Source organism: Microtus ochrogaster, chromosome 8 (assembly GCF_000317375.1).
Source record: "Microtus ochrogaster isolate Prairie Vole_2 chromosome 8, MicOch1.0, whole genome shotgun sequence".
In the NCBI taxonomy this organism is placed as follows: Eukaryota; Metazoa; Chordata; class Mammalia; order Rodentia; family Cricetidae; genus Microtus; species Microtus ochrogaster.
Window position 1 is genome coordinate 23,454,857 of NC_022015.1, and position 14,948 is coordinate 23,469,804.

Sequence of the window (14,948 nt, forward strand, 5' to 3'; positions counted from 1 at the left end):
CAACCATCTGTAATGAGGTCTGGTGCCCTCTTCTGGCCTGCAGGATTACATACAGACAGAATATTGTACATATAATAAATATAAACTAAACTAAACTAAAATAAAATAAAATAAAATAAAGCTGTGCCACCGTGTTTCCTTGAAGTCAGAGGACAGCTTTGTGACACTGGTTTTCTCTCTCCACCTTCGCATGGGTTCCAGGGATTAAAGTCAGTTGCTGGATTTATGCCGTCTGCACATTTGCCTGTTGAGCCAACTCTCTGTCCTAAAGGTATCGTTTTTTATAAAATGGTGGGTCCCAGTGTCAGTTGACTTGGCTCCTTGGCTGAATGGCTTGCCTTGCCTATCCTGTAGCTTCTGCAAAGAAGTCGTTCTGTGCAGCCCCCTCTGCAGTGTAGGGGCTGTGCTCCCTTCTGTCAAGAGGGGAGGGTGCATAAGTTATTTATAATTCTTTTGTTCGAGAGGTTACTCTCTTCTCCCCCGTTTCCTAATGTATTCAATCACTTATTAATGTCAGTGTGGACTCGTGGGTATTTATTTTATACTTTGGGCTCTAATCCAAGGCTGCTATATTTTGTTGCACACAGCTTTAACCCTGGGCTTCCTTGCCTTTCTTTTAAGTGTGTCCAGAAGCCCCCGGGCAGGACAGTGATGTGATCATATTTGCATTTTTAAAAGGCCTTGGTAGCTGCCTGTTAAGGCAGCAGTCGCTCGAGGACTGATGGCTGATGTGCCCTGAGGCTCCATATCCTGGCTCAGCTGCACCAGACATGGTCATCTGTGTTTCCATCCATCCCCTGTGTAAGTGTGTCCTCCATCTCTCTTGTCTCCATGTCGTTAGTCACAAGGCCAGGGCCTGGATTCAGGGGTCCATGTAAATCACGTCTTTCCCCATCACATGGGCTTTTGAATGGCTCAGCTCTGGTTTCAACAATACACAAATTAACCCTTCATCTCACTCACTGAAATGCAAGTCTTGATTCACCAGCCTGGCCAGAGTCTGAGGTTCCCTGGGCCACAGTGTGGGGGTTGTATCCCTGCTCTACATTTTTCCTGTAGCGTCTTCCGCTAGAGCTGGCTGCCTCCTGTGTCTTCGTGATGCATAGGCAGCCACAGGCCTCACATCTGTGGCTTTGTTCTCTGTGTCAGGGCCTGGAAAGGTACATCTCCTTTGCTCTGTGGATGCTCTGTTCTTGCAAGCCTGCTGGGCACCTTCTGCAGCCTCCCGCTTCTGGGGGCATGCTGTCACAATCCCACACTCCGGGCTAAACGGCTTCCTACAAGAGCTTCCCCGCTCCCTCGTGCCCACTGCTAATCATCTGGCCACATGTTTGTGCAGAACAGATGTGCCCTGAAGAGAGAGGAAGGGAAAACCACGTAGAGAGGACTTGGCGTTCTGCTGAGCAAACCCTCCCAAAGCCACAAGCTTCTCCTGGGAAAGAGATGACGGGCGATTGCTACGTCACAATTCTGGCCATGTTCCTGTCTGCTCCAGCATCGACCTCTTGAGGCTTTCCCCTCATCTTTCATGCTGTTGGTAAAGCCACTAGAAACCGAGGCTAGGTTGGGAGCCTGACCGTCAGAATCTTCAGGAATACAAGTTGGAAGTCCTCACTCGGGCTAGCGCCGCCTGAGCCAGCCTTGCAGAACGTGAGGCCAAGAGCTTAGTGTGCTGGCACATAGACCCCACTGAGGTCATCCCTGACCTCAGACCTGACCACTCACTGCCCCTTCTAGGGACAGCTATCTCTTAAGAATTGGTGTCTTGAAAACCTACCTAGGGCTACCTTTCTGAACAGGCCTAGAGATAGCAGTCTGGGAAGGCAGCTTGGCTCTCCAGTGAAGAAGCTGATTTCTTGGTGTCAGTGCAGGAGGCCCAGAGAGCAGCAGACATGGGAAACACTGCCCTGAAGCTCACGGCCTGTGGGCTTGCCAAGCTTTCTGATAAACTGTTCCCACATGGCCCAGATAGCTTCCATCCCTCTACCAAAGCCCCTCCAAGACCCAAGAGCTTTTCCTGGGCAAGAGGAGAGCAGGGACGTCTTAGCTTCTCTCCTAAGCCGATACCAGAGTTTCCTCGGAAGCACTCACTGCATGGCACGGTTTCACGCTCAGCCCTTCGCCAGCTCCCCACAACAGCAATCCAATTTTGTAGGCAGAGTCTTGATTAGGTTTTGTTGCTGGTTGTTATTATAATGAAATGAACCAGGCAGGGTAACTATATAAGGAGGAGACGTGTATTTCATTAACCATTTGGGAGGCTGACTGTCCAAATACTGCGTAAATGATTCAAAAGAAGCGGATCTCCCACCCACTTGCTGCTTTCCCACAGAGCATTGCATGCAAGAGACATGGAACCTGTTTGTCTGTCTGGTCTCTGTCCCTCTTATAAAACTACCTAGACTTACTCAGAATGAATGAATATTCACACACACACACACACACACACACACACACACACACAATTATCTGAACCTAAATACCTCCCAAAGGCCTCACCTCTCATTCCGTTTTCACTTTGTTCATGCCATTAACTCGTGGCTTCGGGGATTAAACTCCTGTGCGGCTTTGTGGGGATGAACTACACACGAACCAGAGCACAGCTACATGATGCTCTCATGCCAGGGGGAAGGGAAGAATTGCTGGGGATGAGAGTCTCTGTAGGCTAGACCCTGTAGACCAGACTGAGGTCTACTCCAGTGTTTTGTAAGCCAGGTTCCAGCCACTGCGATGTGGTACAGGGAGGGGGTATAAAGGTAGGGAGACATGTCACTTGGCCTGTTTCTGAGCTATGTGACATTGGACACTCCTGACTTGACCACTCAGTCTTAGGTCTTAGTTCACTTGTCTTTTTTTTTTTTTTTTAAAGATTTATTATGTACACAGTGTTCAGCCTCCATGTGTGCCTGGAGGCCAGAAAAGGACACCAGATCTCATTACAGATGGTTGTGAGCCACCATGCGGGATGCTGGGAATTGAACTCAGGACCTCCCGAAGAGCAGTCAGTTAACCTCTGAGCCATCTCTCCAGCCCTTAGTTCACTTGTCTTTGCAATGAGCATAGTAGCAACCACCTTGTGGGCTTAATGTGATCAGTGAATATATATGAGCCAAATAGCTCAGAGAGGTTTGCAGTGTGAATAGGTTCTTGGTGATGGCAAAGAGTAGAAAAAGGTCAGCTCATGTGCCAGCCCTGAGGGTGTGGAGCAGTCCTCAGACCCAGGCAGCAGATCAGGGAGACGCCAGAGAGGCGTGAGTGAGGGTACATAGGCCATGGGCATAGTTGCAGGTTAGTTCCAGAATGGCAGGAGACTTGCAGCTGGGCCTGGTGGGTCACTGGGATCCAAGGCATTGAGAAAGGAAACCCATCTATTCTCTTGAAGCAAGGGAGAGTTCAGATGGAATTTAATTTGGGGTGATTTCTGGTAGGAGGGGAGGGTGGGGGCAGGGGGGAGGCCAGAGGTCTGAGGATCATATGGCTGTCATCGTGGTCCAGGCAAGAGACAGTAGCAGCCTGAACTGCTGTGATAACCGTGTGCTAGGGAGTCCGAGTTTGCCTTGTGGCTTGTCTTTTCATCGACTTCATCCACTCTTATGTCTGGGGAGTGTCTCCTTCGGCCAAGCCTGCATCCAGGTGTGGTGAAGTCGTGGTGACCCTGCCAGTGGTGGTCGTACATTCCTGAGACTCTGCAAACCGTTAGTCAGTCATGTCTATGCCCCGGGGTCTCTCCCAACATCTCTGTAAGGTCAGCAAGATAGGTCAAGACTCAAGTCAGTCTGAGGTCACAGGACAGTTGTCTCCATGTGTACAAATCAATCCCTAAGGAGCTAAGTATTCGAGAGGGCAAATCTCCTGCATCTCCAGACAGCTGTGTGCTGGTGCAGCTAGGGCATGGGGAGAATTACAGATTGAGCTTCTTGGGATGTTTTATGTAAAGAAGGTGATATTTTTAGGGCTTGGTAACACACACACCCCCCCACACACCACAGACACACATGCTGACACGCTCATTCACTCACTCTGCCCGCAGACATGCTCTCTCTCTCTCTGTCGGTTCTCATGGCTATTTCTGGCCCAGTGCTCTGGGTTTCTGCCTTGAGTCAGCAGTTCTGAGCTGCTTTGCCTGGTTTCTGCGGCACTGCTCACGGGAGGGGGCGGAGGGGGGGGATGAGTGCAGTGTGCCGGGCTGTGTTGATAGCTGGTGGGGCTTGGAAAGGAATCTACCTCAGGGTGAACAGGCTGCCTCCTCTTTGCTCTCACTGGAGACTTGGGGCTTCTGGATTGGCTGGTTACTGTGCTCATCTGGAGGCCTTTCCTTGCAGCCCCTAAGAATTCCTGGAGCCGGGCAGGTGATCATGCTCAGCCTGTTTTTCCAGTCTGGCTGGGGAAATCAGCCTTGCATCCATTCTAGCAGTGTCTTTTCTCATCTCTGCTTACACCCTAATGTTTTCCTTAAAAGGCCTTTTATTCCTGATACAAAGTAGTCTTGCAGACCAGGAGGCATCAGCGCCAGAGGAACTCAGAGGAGCCCCACACACAGCAGACATACTAAAACTCTCTTGAGAACCCAGACCTTCTTTCTTAGCGTGCCTATGAAACTTTCTGTTCTTTCTGTAGAAGGCTACCAAGAAGAAAGATGGCCAGCACTGGTTGCCTGTTTGATCCTAGACAGAAGCAATCACCTGGCCCAGGTGAGTCCATTGGCACAGAGAGAACCTTGACTTTATTTCTAATTAGGAGCCTGGACTTTTGGAGGGTGGGGTTTTACTGACCCAAACGCCTGTCTTGGGATACCATGTTTGTTTGTCATTTGTGATCAGATGGTAAAGTTAGTTCTAGGAAGGGTGTCTGGCAAAACCCGAAGAAGATTGTTACCCGAGAGAAGCTGCTTAGGATGGATCCGCTGAAGGAATCCAGATTCTACCCTCAGGAGTTAGGGAAATGTCTGAAACTTTACTTTGAAAAAGGAAGCGAAAAGACCGACGGGGACTCAGTTTAACACACTCTAGAGCAGTGGTCCTCGCCTTCCTAATGCTGCGACCCTTTGATACAGTTCCTCATTTGGTGGTGACCCCCAATCATAACATTATTTTGTTGCTTCTTCACAACTGTAATTTTGCTACTGCTATGAGTTGTAATGTAAGCATCTGATATGCAGGATATATGATATGCGACCCCTCCACAGGTTGAGAATCACTACTGTGGCTTTTGATGACGTCCATCTGTTAGTGTTGACAGTGGATGGAGATTTGGACCGTGTTTTTCTGCTGGTGTCAGAGGTGCCTGTCCCTTACTTTATCCTGACTTTTGCTGCGCATGTAGGTGATTTTTTACAGTTTCCTGGAAGTCTTTGGTTCTTTCATGCTCCTGTCTTCTCTCTGAAGCTGCCTTTGGTCGTCACCCTAGCCAGGTTCCGCTCTTCACACAAGGCCTGCTTGTGCCAGTTGCTGTTTCTCAGGAACGTTGGTAAACTTTGAATCTGTGGCCAGGCTTTCTTCTGTGTACTTCACAACATCCTGTCTCTTGGGCCAGCCTTGTGGTCGGTGGCATTGAGCATCTCCCTGACAGTCAGCAAGAGGCTAATAGAAAGACTGAGTAGTTGAGAAGTGATCATGTTTATTAGGGACTTTGCAGACAAAAATGTGGTCCTGGTGGTACCCTTTGCTTCCTTGTATGTAACCTTGTTGCCATGGAGACATGGTGGCTCAACTAGTCAAACATCATACTTTGTTGCTATGGAGACATGACAGGTGGGGCTCTCAGTTGAGGATGGAGCAACCAGACCTACCTCCCTAGGAAACGTCCTAGTTTTCTGATGTTGGTTTCCAGGGGGCAGCCCAGTAGCTCTTGGTGTGCCTGCTGAATACCGGATTGGTGGTAGACTATTGTAGAAGCCGTATACATTCAGTCTCCTGTAGAGGACGTAGGAGAGAATATATCAGTGATATCATAACAAGACATGGAATGATTTTTTTGTTACTATTTAAATTTTTTACTTATTTATTGTATATGTTGGTGTGTGTGTGTGTGTGTGTGTGTGTGTGTGTGTGTGTGTGTGTATTCACGTGTGTGGGGGCACACGTGCATGCCGCAGCCTTGGGGTGGGTCGGAGACTGATCTTGAGTGTCTTCCCCAGTTACTCTCCACCTGTTGTATTGAGACTGAGACCCCAGTGAGCCAAGAGCTCATCATTTTGGCTAGTTTGTTGGATGTTGCAGGTTGGGCTAAAAGAAACAGAACCTTGCCTAGCCTGTTCTGTAGCTGTGTTTACATCCTTAGCATTCTCTCCTGGGCTGTTCTGTGATCTGACCTACTTTCCTTTCCCACGTGCTTGGGCAATTAGCAGCTCAGGGGTTCACAGCACAGCTGGGTAAGGAATGCTGTTAGGACAGATGTAGTCTTCCACTTAGGTTTATTTCTCAAAGAGTCAGAGGTACTTTAAACACTCTGAAAACAAACAAATAATTGTTTGAGACAGGGCCTCCTATAGTCCAGACTGGCCTTGAACGTGATGTGCGGATAAAGCTGATGTTGAATTCCTAATCCTCACTCCTCTACCACACCTGAGTGCTGAGATGATAGGCACTGGATAGCCTGACTTAGCTGTCTTTTTTTTTTTTTAATAATTTATTTTGGGCATGTTGGTGCACATCTTTAATCCCCTACATTTGGGAGGCAGAGGCAGGTGGATCCCTGAGTTCTAGGTCAGCCTGATCTACAAAGCAAGTTCTAAGACAGCCAGGGCTACACAAACATATATGAAAAACAAACATATATATGTGTATGTATACATATACATACATACATATATGTGTGTGCGTATATAAAATATATATATATAAACACACACATCTGTTATTTTATATGTATGTGTGTGAGTCTGCCTGAAACTGTGTGTACCACATGTGTGCAGGAGCCCAAGGAAGCCAAGAGAGCACCAGATTCCCTGGAACTGTAGTTATAATTGGTTGTGAGCCACCATGTGGATGTTAGGAATTAAACCCCAGTCTTCTGCACAAGTAGAAGGACCACCAAGCCATGTCTCTAGCCCTAACGGGGCCTCAGACCCTTGCTGTGAAATGTGGAGCCTGGATCACATGGTTCATCTTGTGGTTACAGATCTTTGTCTGGCTTACTGACAATTAGTAACGTGAGAATGAGTTATCTGAATGACTATACATAGACCAGGCCTATAATATTATAGGGGTGTTAATATACAGTAGATTGCTAATTATTTTAGAAATGATAGAGGCATTTCCTGGTTTATCTGGATTTCTAGACTCTTGTGGGACATCAGTAGGCTAGGTGGCAGTGGAGCCTGCCCATGTGTGCTTGGCTTGCCTATGTGTGCTTGGCCTACCTTCAGGGCCTCGGTCGCTGCATGTGGATAAGGGTCAAAGCCCTGTGCAAGGGCTGTTTGAGGCCGGGTCTTATCAGTGTTTGAAAGTGATTTGCATAATTGTTGTGTCCTAGAGAGGAGATGTTCTGCTGTTCTTCAGACGGAGGCCAGGATGGAGACTGGACCGGTGTCAGGGTGGGAAGGATGGGAGGAACGGCCAGCATGTGAAAGTCAGGAAAACAGAGTGCTGAGTCACCTGTGCATTCTCTGGATAACTGAAGGTACAGGGAAAAACTAGGAACTCCACTGCAGCCTCAGCGTTGACCTGGGCCTGGCCAGGGCCTTGGAGCATGCTTCAATAAATGAGGGAACAAGTGACTGGGAGACTGTCTGTGGCGTTTTATTGCTTCTTGGTAAGCCCTGGTGAATTTCCTACCATGCAAATACATACGGATCTGTGATTTGACCTTGTGTGATTTGGGGAAGATGAGGGAGGTAGGAAGGGGATCCGGAGTAGAGTATGGAGTCACAGCCATTAAGGGAACTGGACCTGGGTCCAGCCTGTGTCTACAGGCCTCTGGATGCCTGGCTGCTATAACAAAAGCAACATGGACTCAAGATCAAACAGCTAACATCTTTTTCTCATAGTCCAGGGGGCTGGGTGTCTCAGATCAGGGTGTACACATGAGCAAACTCTTTGAGGCTTTGTATGGCTTACAAATAGCCTTCTTCTTGGCATACTTTTATGGGGGTGTAGGAGATTACATGACTCTTCTTTTTTTTATAATGATTTTTCCAGTTTATTATTTATGTATACAATATTCTGTCTGTGTGTATGCCTGCAGGCCAGAAGAGGGCACCAGACCACATTACAGGTGGTTGTGAGCCACCATGTGGTTACTGGGAATTGAACTCAGGACCTTTGGAAGAGCAGGCAATGCTCTTAACCGCTGAGCCATCTCTCCAGCCCCTCTTTCTTCTTATAAGGGCACTAATCCCATTATGAGGGGACCCGTAATGATGTTATCTAACCCTATTCACCTGCCATAGACCTTCCTCTGAGTTCCAGTATAACAGGGCTTAGGGCTTCTGTGGGAATTTCAGGAGACACCTGGAGGCCATTGCACAACCTTTTCCCTCCCCATTTCTTCAGCTTTGCATTCCCTGTGGGCTAAATTACCAAAGAATCAAGTTTAGTTCAAATGGCGGGCATGGTCAGCATCAGAGATTAACTACGGGTCTGAGTGGCTCTTCAATAAGGAAGCACACAGCACAAGTTTAGCTGTCAGTAACTTCCAAGGTGCCCAGTGCTTCCTGTTTCTACCATGGTTTGGGGGCATAGTTTTAATATCAACGAGGTGATATTATCCACTATATAATATGTTACTATATTGTAGCTGTGGGGTTGTTAGGAGTCTGAGTAGAAGCACTTGACTGTAATGATGCCTTATTGTTATTCTACGCAGGCAAAGGAGGACCTGGTCCCAAGAGTCTATGGATTTTATTTAGCATAATTTCTCCCAAACCCTTCTAGAGTATGTTCATTTTTCTGTGTCAGTTAGTACTTGCGGGCTGCTTGCCTAGGCATTTGGCTCAAGGGTGGATAGCAGGATTTGAACTCTGGTTCATTTCAAAGCCTTTGGGACGTTCTGACAGCCCTGTGATTCCGCATGCCACGCACAAACCAGGTTCTGGTTGTGGCTCTGTCACCCCAGCCCTGGGAGTCCCAGTAAACCGGTCAGAGACAAGGAGTGGTGTAGGGCAGAGTTCATTAATGTGACTCTGTTGGGAAGAACAGATAAAGGGTTCAGTGACTCCAGGTCTGTCTTCCGTGCGCTGACAGAAGCTTTGATATTTTATATGGAAAAAAATGGGGAGTGGGCAGAAGTGGGGGGCTGGGTTTGCCTCACTGAGAGAGCCTGCGATCCTGGCCAGGCCAAGAGACCATTATCTCAGTTCTGCTTTTGCCTGAGGGTCTGAAGAAGTTGCTGTAACTGGCATCCCTTGAGGGGGACTGTCTGGCTCCCACGAGGTGCTTCCCTGCCACTCTGAGGGGGGGACAGTCTAGGTCCTATGAGGTGATGTCCTCCCGCTTTGAGAGGACAGCCTGAGTCCCATGAGGTGGGTCTCCCATTCCTGATGAACCTCACCACTAAGGACAGTCTCCTCCTTTAGAGGGGGATGTGGATGCATGCCACACCACTGCTTGGTGGCCCTTCCTGTTGGTCCTTTGTCGTTAAGGTGTTTACCAGTCAGTCAGCCCAGAATCCAAGGCCACTGTGGAAGAGGGATTCTAGAAGCAGAAAGTTAAAGAGGCAAAAGTAAAGCCTTTGGGGGTCAAAATGCGGCTAGTGCAGGCTGAGCACGACCCATTTTACCACTGTGTAATCTAACTGAAGTCTGTCTGCCACACACTTCTCAGAAGAATCTGCATTAGCTACACACTGTAAGGTTCTTTTGGCTCCTTAACTGCAGAAAGAACCAAAAAGATTTTTTTTAAAAAAAAATAAAGACCCCCTTCCCCCTCCCTATGAATATGATTGGATAAATAAGTTGCAGGATCCCTGTCACCAGATGACATCACTGTTGACAATGAGTGTTGGCCTCCCTGGGATGTGCTGCCCTGCTGAGAGTCACCTACCCCACAAGACTGGCATCATTGTTCGTTATTTTCATTTAAATACAGAAGGAAACCTCGGTGTTTCCTGGAGATTTCATGTCACTGATTCCTGGAAGCAGTTTTGATGGGAGGGTGTTTTGACACAGGGAAGAAATGTGAGACAGGGAATTCTGCTGGCCTGGAGCTCCGGAACTTGTAGCAAGTAGCAAATTCTGTACGTGCTGACCTGTGCCGACATCTTTAGCCACACTTGAGGAAAACAGTATATTGGGGGAAATCTTAAAATGTGTTGGGTAGCTTTATTTTGGTTTTATTGTATGGTTGAATGGTTTTACATTCATCTCATTATTTTGGACCGTAATGCATATATTTCTCAAGAACTAACTGCCTTGTAAGCAGAGGAATTGTGGGAAAAGACACATGAGTCTTTCTGCTTTCCCATAATCAGTTGTGTTTGAATTCAGTTGTTCGGGGCTCAGGATGCCAGCCCACCAAATGTGAGGCAGACAGGGGTGAAGGGGGCCCTCAAACCACTTACAGGGAAAGAGAATGTTTTTCAAGTAGCCTCCAGTGAGAGAAGGTCCAGAGATCAATCAAACGTTCAGAGCTAGAGACCTGGCTGCTTCCCAACAGGCAAATGGGGTCTGGCACCGGGTGTCGCCAGCACCTAAGCCAGCCTGTGTTTCCTGTCAGAGGTGAACCTTTATATGTCCCTCACAGCCACCTTTTGCCTGTATATTCTTGTTATACGGAGGTCCTGACTCCGGAGCACAGCCTTCATGGCATAGGGCTTGTCTGTAGAAAATTCTTCTGGTGGCCAAAGACCAGACTGCAGACCCAGTCCCCGGAGGTGGCTCTATATGCCTCTTTCTCTCCAATTTGCCTCAACCTCCGCAGACTTTGGTCAAACTAAGAAAGTGTACCTGGAGGAAGGCCTGGTCTTGGTGAGCTGGGAGCCGGAGAGCCATGCCAGGTCGCTGCCCTGGGACAGACTTTGGTCCTTCCCCAGCTGTGCTATCTGAAGAAAGTTCTTTCAGGTGTGCGGTCCTGTTTCCCCTGCAGCCTGTTTTACTGGTTCCTGAAGCCCTCCTCCAGTCTGGGGGTGGGAGCTGGAGCGAGAAGGGACCTGTCCCCAACTCTGTCTATCGCTAGACGCTAGACGAGGGCCTCAAGTTGCCTGTGAGAGGTGCATTTACATCTCAAAAGACACACTGCACTAGCCAGCGTTCTGGGCTGGTCTTGGAGGCTGCGGCTCAGTGTGTGAGTAGAGGGAGGGTCTTCGCCTCCTCCCGGCGTTTTCCGGAGCCAATGTTGGAGCTTTGTGAAGATGCAGGCGTCTGGCCACTTGGTGGTGGTGACATCATCAAGTCCCAACACACAGGCTGAGCAGGGTCTTTAAGAGGGGAAGATCCTTTCCGATCACGCCAGTGCTTGGGCTCACACTGCCTCCTCTCAGGCAGTTCCACGCACACGGGCCACGCTCACGCGCACACCTAGGCGCGTGCCCGCCAGCTGCACTTGCGCGTGCACACTTCCTCGGTGCTCGCCCCCTGGGCCGGCTCCGGCCTCGAGCCGCAGCTCCCTGTCGCCTCCACCACCACGGATGCCAGCAGCTGCTCCCATCTGCAGTGCAGCAGCCCCGGCCGCCCGCCGGCCCACCCCGGGCTGGAGGAACCGCACCAGGACGCTGGCCCTGCCCGCGGCTAGCCTGCACGCCAGGGCTCAGCGAGGATGGGAGGGTCGCAGTCCCTGCAGCCAGCCCCAGCCAGTGACCTGAACCTGGAGGTTTCTGAGGCCATGTAAGTGCAGTGCTCTGCTGCCCGGAGCCCCCGGGGGGGGGGGGAGGGGGGAGGAGAGGCTGCCCTGCTTTGTTAATGCTTCCCTCCCCCATGCGGTGCAGCTTGAAGCCTAGGCTGGCCTGGGTAGCCTTACAAAGCTTTACCTGGTGGCTGCTGTTTGTAGTGTTTTGTGTCCTAGCTAGACTGAGTATCTTGCAGCCCCAGGAAGCAGAAATAGCCGTCTGGAATTCGGTTTTGGTTGTTCAGCAGCAGGGTGCATGGTGGGGGCTTCTGTGCTGTCGGCATCTTTTTCTCTGCACTCACTCCCCCTGGTATTTCCTGCTAGGGAAAGGGAGGCATCAAGGAGAGAGGGCCTCCTCCTAGGAGAAATATTGTGCATGTCGGCATCTTTCTACCCTGGGAACAGGTCTGGGTTAGCTATTGGCGTGGCAGGACAGATGGCGTGGAGCTTAGAGTGCATGCACAGCCGGTCTAGTCCAGGCATCACCCTGTACTCCTGCTAACACTGAGGACAAGGCCGCTTGCTATTATTAGTATAGACAGCCAAACAGCCTTGTCATTGGTGGAGGCAATGCCTGACTATGCATCGATCCAGGAATCCGATCTTTTCTCTAAGCCACAGTGCTAATGTGATCACAAGTGGCCTTTATGCCGATGTGCGTCTATTACAGTTGCTGTTTCTGTTATGGTTTGCTTCATTGTGAACCCAGGCTCTTTTGGAGGTCGGCCTGCCAGGTCCCAATTCGACAAGTAAGGCTGCCGTCCGAAGTGGGTCTGCCAGTTCACTCCAAGGTCTGCTCCTCTTTTCCAAAGAGGAGACTATTTCTAGAGGCTTGAGGGGTGGGGGTGGCAGAGTACTGTGGGTTCTTATAGTTGATATGTAGATTGAAAGATAGCAGGGACCGGTATGCTTTGTAGAGTAGGGTTTGGGCCCCATGATGGGTGAGTGGGGGGATTCCACCCTTCACTGGTCTTCAGTGAGAAGCTGGACCCATGTGGTGATGTCATGCTGGGATAAACCGCGTGGTTTTCCAGGCCCTGGCTTTTGAGCAGCTAGTCACTCCGAGGAGCAGGTGTGGAAGCATCGTCTGTCTTTATCCCTAACTCTAGAATGCAGAATCTTACAGTGGAGGTGTGCTGGGCTTGGGAGTTTTATGATGCGAACCCGCGCCCTGCTGTCCTGTCTATTCAGGGGTGGTATTGTTAGGTGCCTGGTGGGACTCAAGGGGGGCCCAGTGCAGCCTCAGTTTTCGAAGTCCCTGAACTGGAAATTAGCGAAGGACACCAGCTCTGTCGCTGGCACAGCTGACCCCCACCAGAGCACTGGAGGGACCAAAAAGGATAATGCGACTCCAGATTTGAGTGCTCTTCAGCCATTAAGTCCCCTGGTCGCTACTGTCCCTACCTTCTTTCCTGGTTGAGTTACTGCCTTGTGTTCTGGAAAGCTGAAGGCCGAGTCTGGAGAGTCTCTGTTAGGTAGATGTAGTCCTTTTAGACAACAGGCTTTAAGAGTTTGTCCCAAGGGGACAGTGACAGTAGAGTAAAACTTGAGGCCCAGTGGCCACTTTCAGAGGGAAGCTGCTCCTCCAATGTTCCATGGTCCACTCAGTCTTGTTTTTACCACGGGAGACTTCGGAAATGTCTTCGGGTACAGTTAAGATGTTTTATTTGCTCATTCACAAAAATCCCACCCTCCGTTCCCCACATAAGTGTAATGGAGAAGCGGAGGGAGGGAAATAGTCTGGGGGAGGTTGTTCCTCTGCAACCCATCTTTGAGTAATGGGGACACTTGTTTCCCCTACAGATTTGCTCTGTCCAACCAGAAAAAAAGAAAGGAAAGAAAGAACAAAAACTATGTTAAAAAAGCAGCCCTTCCCTGTACAGTCATGGCCTTTTTGTAGTACTTAGTGTGTGTGAGAACACATGCCCACGAATAATACAGAAGTGGCAGAGACGGGCCTCCACTGTGAGATGATGGGCCGGGTGTGCAGGGTGTGCAGGCTGCGCTCACCCGCTGCCAGTCGCAGGCCATGGCTGCAGGAGTCTAGAGCCAACATTCCTACTTAGGTGAGAGCTGGGTTCACAGGGGTCCTCACATAAAGGCGAAAGTGAGAGAGAACTGGGATGTGACCCAAGGACTTTCTCTCTTGGATTCGAGCGTGGGTGCCTGTAGGTGGTGTTCCTCGTCCCAGTCGACAGGTTTGTCTGTCTCAGAGAGCAGTGGGGCCGGGGTGGGGGAGAGAAACTGGGGAACCCGAAGGCATGTGGGATGAAGGGAGGAAAGCAGAGAGCTAAGGTTTAAGGTAACCCATGCAGTCCCACAGTGGGACACACGCCGCCGGAGCAGTGGCCCCTGGCGGAGGTGTAGGATCTCAGGCTCCACCCAGATCCCAATCTCCTTTTTAACCAGTGCTTATTAAAGATTCCTGCGAGGTTTGGGGTAGAGTTTGAGAAGCCCTGAGCCGCTCATATCTCCTCTGTCCAGGTCTTTGTGAAACCCGTGGCTGCTGCTTTAGATGCTCCTCTCTGTCTGGGAAGGACTCAGGGCAGCAATAACCACTTCCAAATGGGAAATGGGTCGTGAGGAGGGGGAGACTCCCACCCCGAAGTACTTATTTCTCATCAAAGATGAATGAGGCCTGTTGATGAGCCCCGTATTCCTCCTCCTCTCTAAGGGGAACCCCTGGGGATGTAGCTTCCTCTAAGTGAAGCAGCACCAGGCACTTTGTCATCAGTTCCAGGGACTTCTCCAGCTTAGCCCCCTCCCCCCAATCAACTGAGGCACCAGTGCAACCTGAGACAGTGGGCAAGGGTTCTCTTACAGGGCCGGCTGTTGGCGGACTCTAGAAAACAGGCTGCAAATGTGGGAAGCCATGAGACTCTAGTCCCCCAGGAGCCACAGGAGCAAGAAGGAGGGAGGCTGTTACAAAAATTGGCAGAGGAAGGGGTACAGGGGACAAAGAGAAAGCAGAGGTTTAGGGGCTGTCAAAATGCTCCCCACCAAGCCTCTGCAGACTTGTTGGATCCCTAGATTCTACATGTTGAAGTAGATTTTACTTTGGATATTATTACTGGGCCCACTAGGAGTCGTTCCCTGCCCCCCCCCCCAGTTCCCACACATTGAATAAGCTGCAAGTTATCTGTTGAGTGGGGTGTAAGCTTAAGTCCCAAAGGCTCCTTGTGGGTGTCA

General features: G+C 49.9%; 1 protein-coding gene across 10 annotated transcripts in view; it reads left to right on the forward strand.

The window, feature by feature from the left end:
• Window positions 1-14,948, forward strand: part of Tacc2 (transforming acidic coiled-coil containing protein 2) — a 112,854-nt gene that overhangs the window by 31,404 nt on the left and 66,502 nt on the right. For 2 of the 10 annotated variants that reach the window (XM_026781103.1, XM_026781098.1), the window contains exon 1: window positions 11,313-11,758. The exons of 1 other annotated variant lie outside the window; for it this stretch is intronic. In XM_026781103.1, the coding sequence (XP_026636904.1) occupies window positions 11,691-11,758 (68 nt within the window). In that variant the 5' untranslated portion in view covers window positions 11,313-11,690. Of the gene's footprint in view, window positions 1-11,311; window positions 11,759-14,948 lie in introns of those variants that run through there. 7 more of the 10 variants (XM_013347907.2, XM_005351374.3, XM_026781097.1 and 4 more) reach the window with 6 other exon arrangements.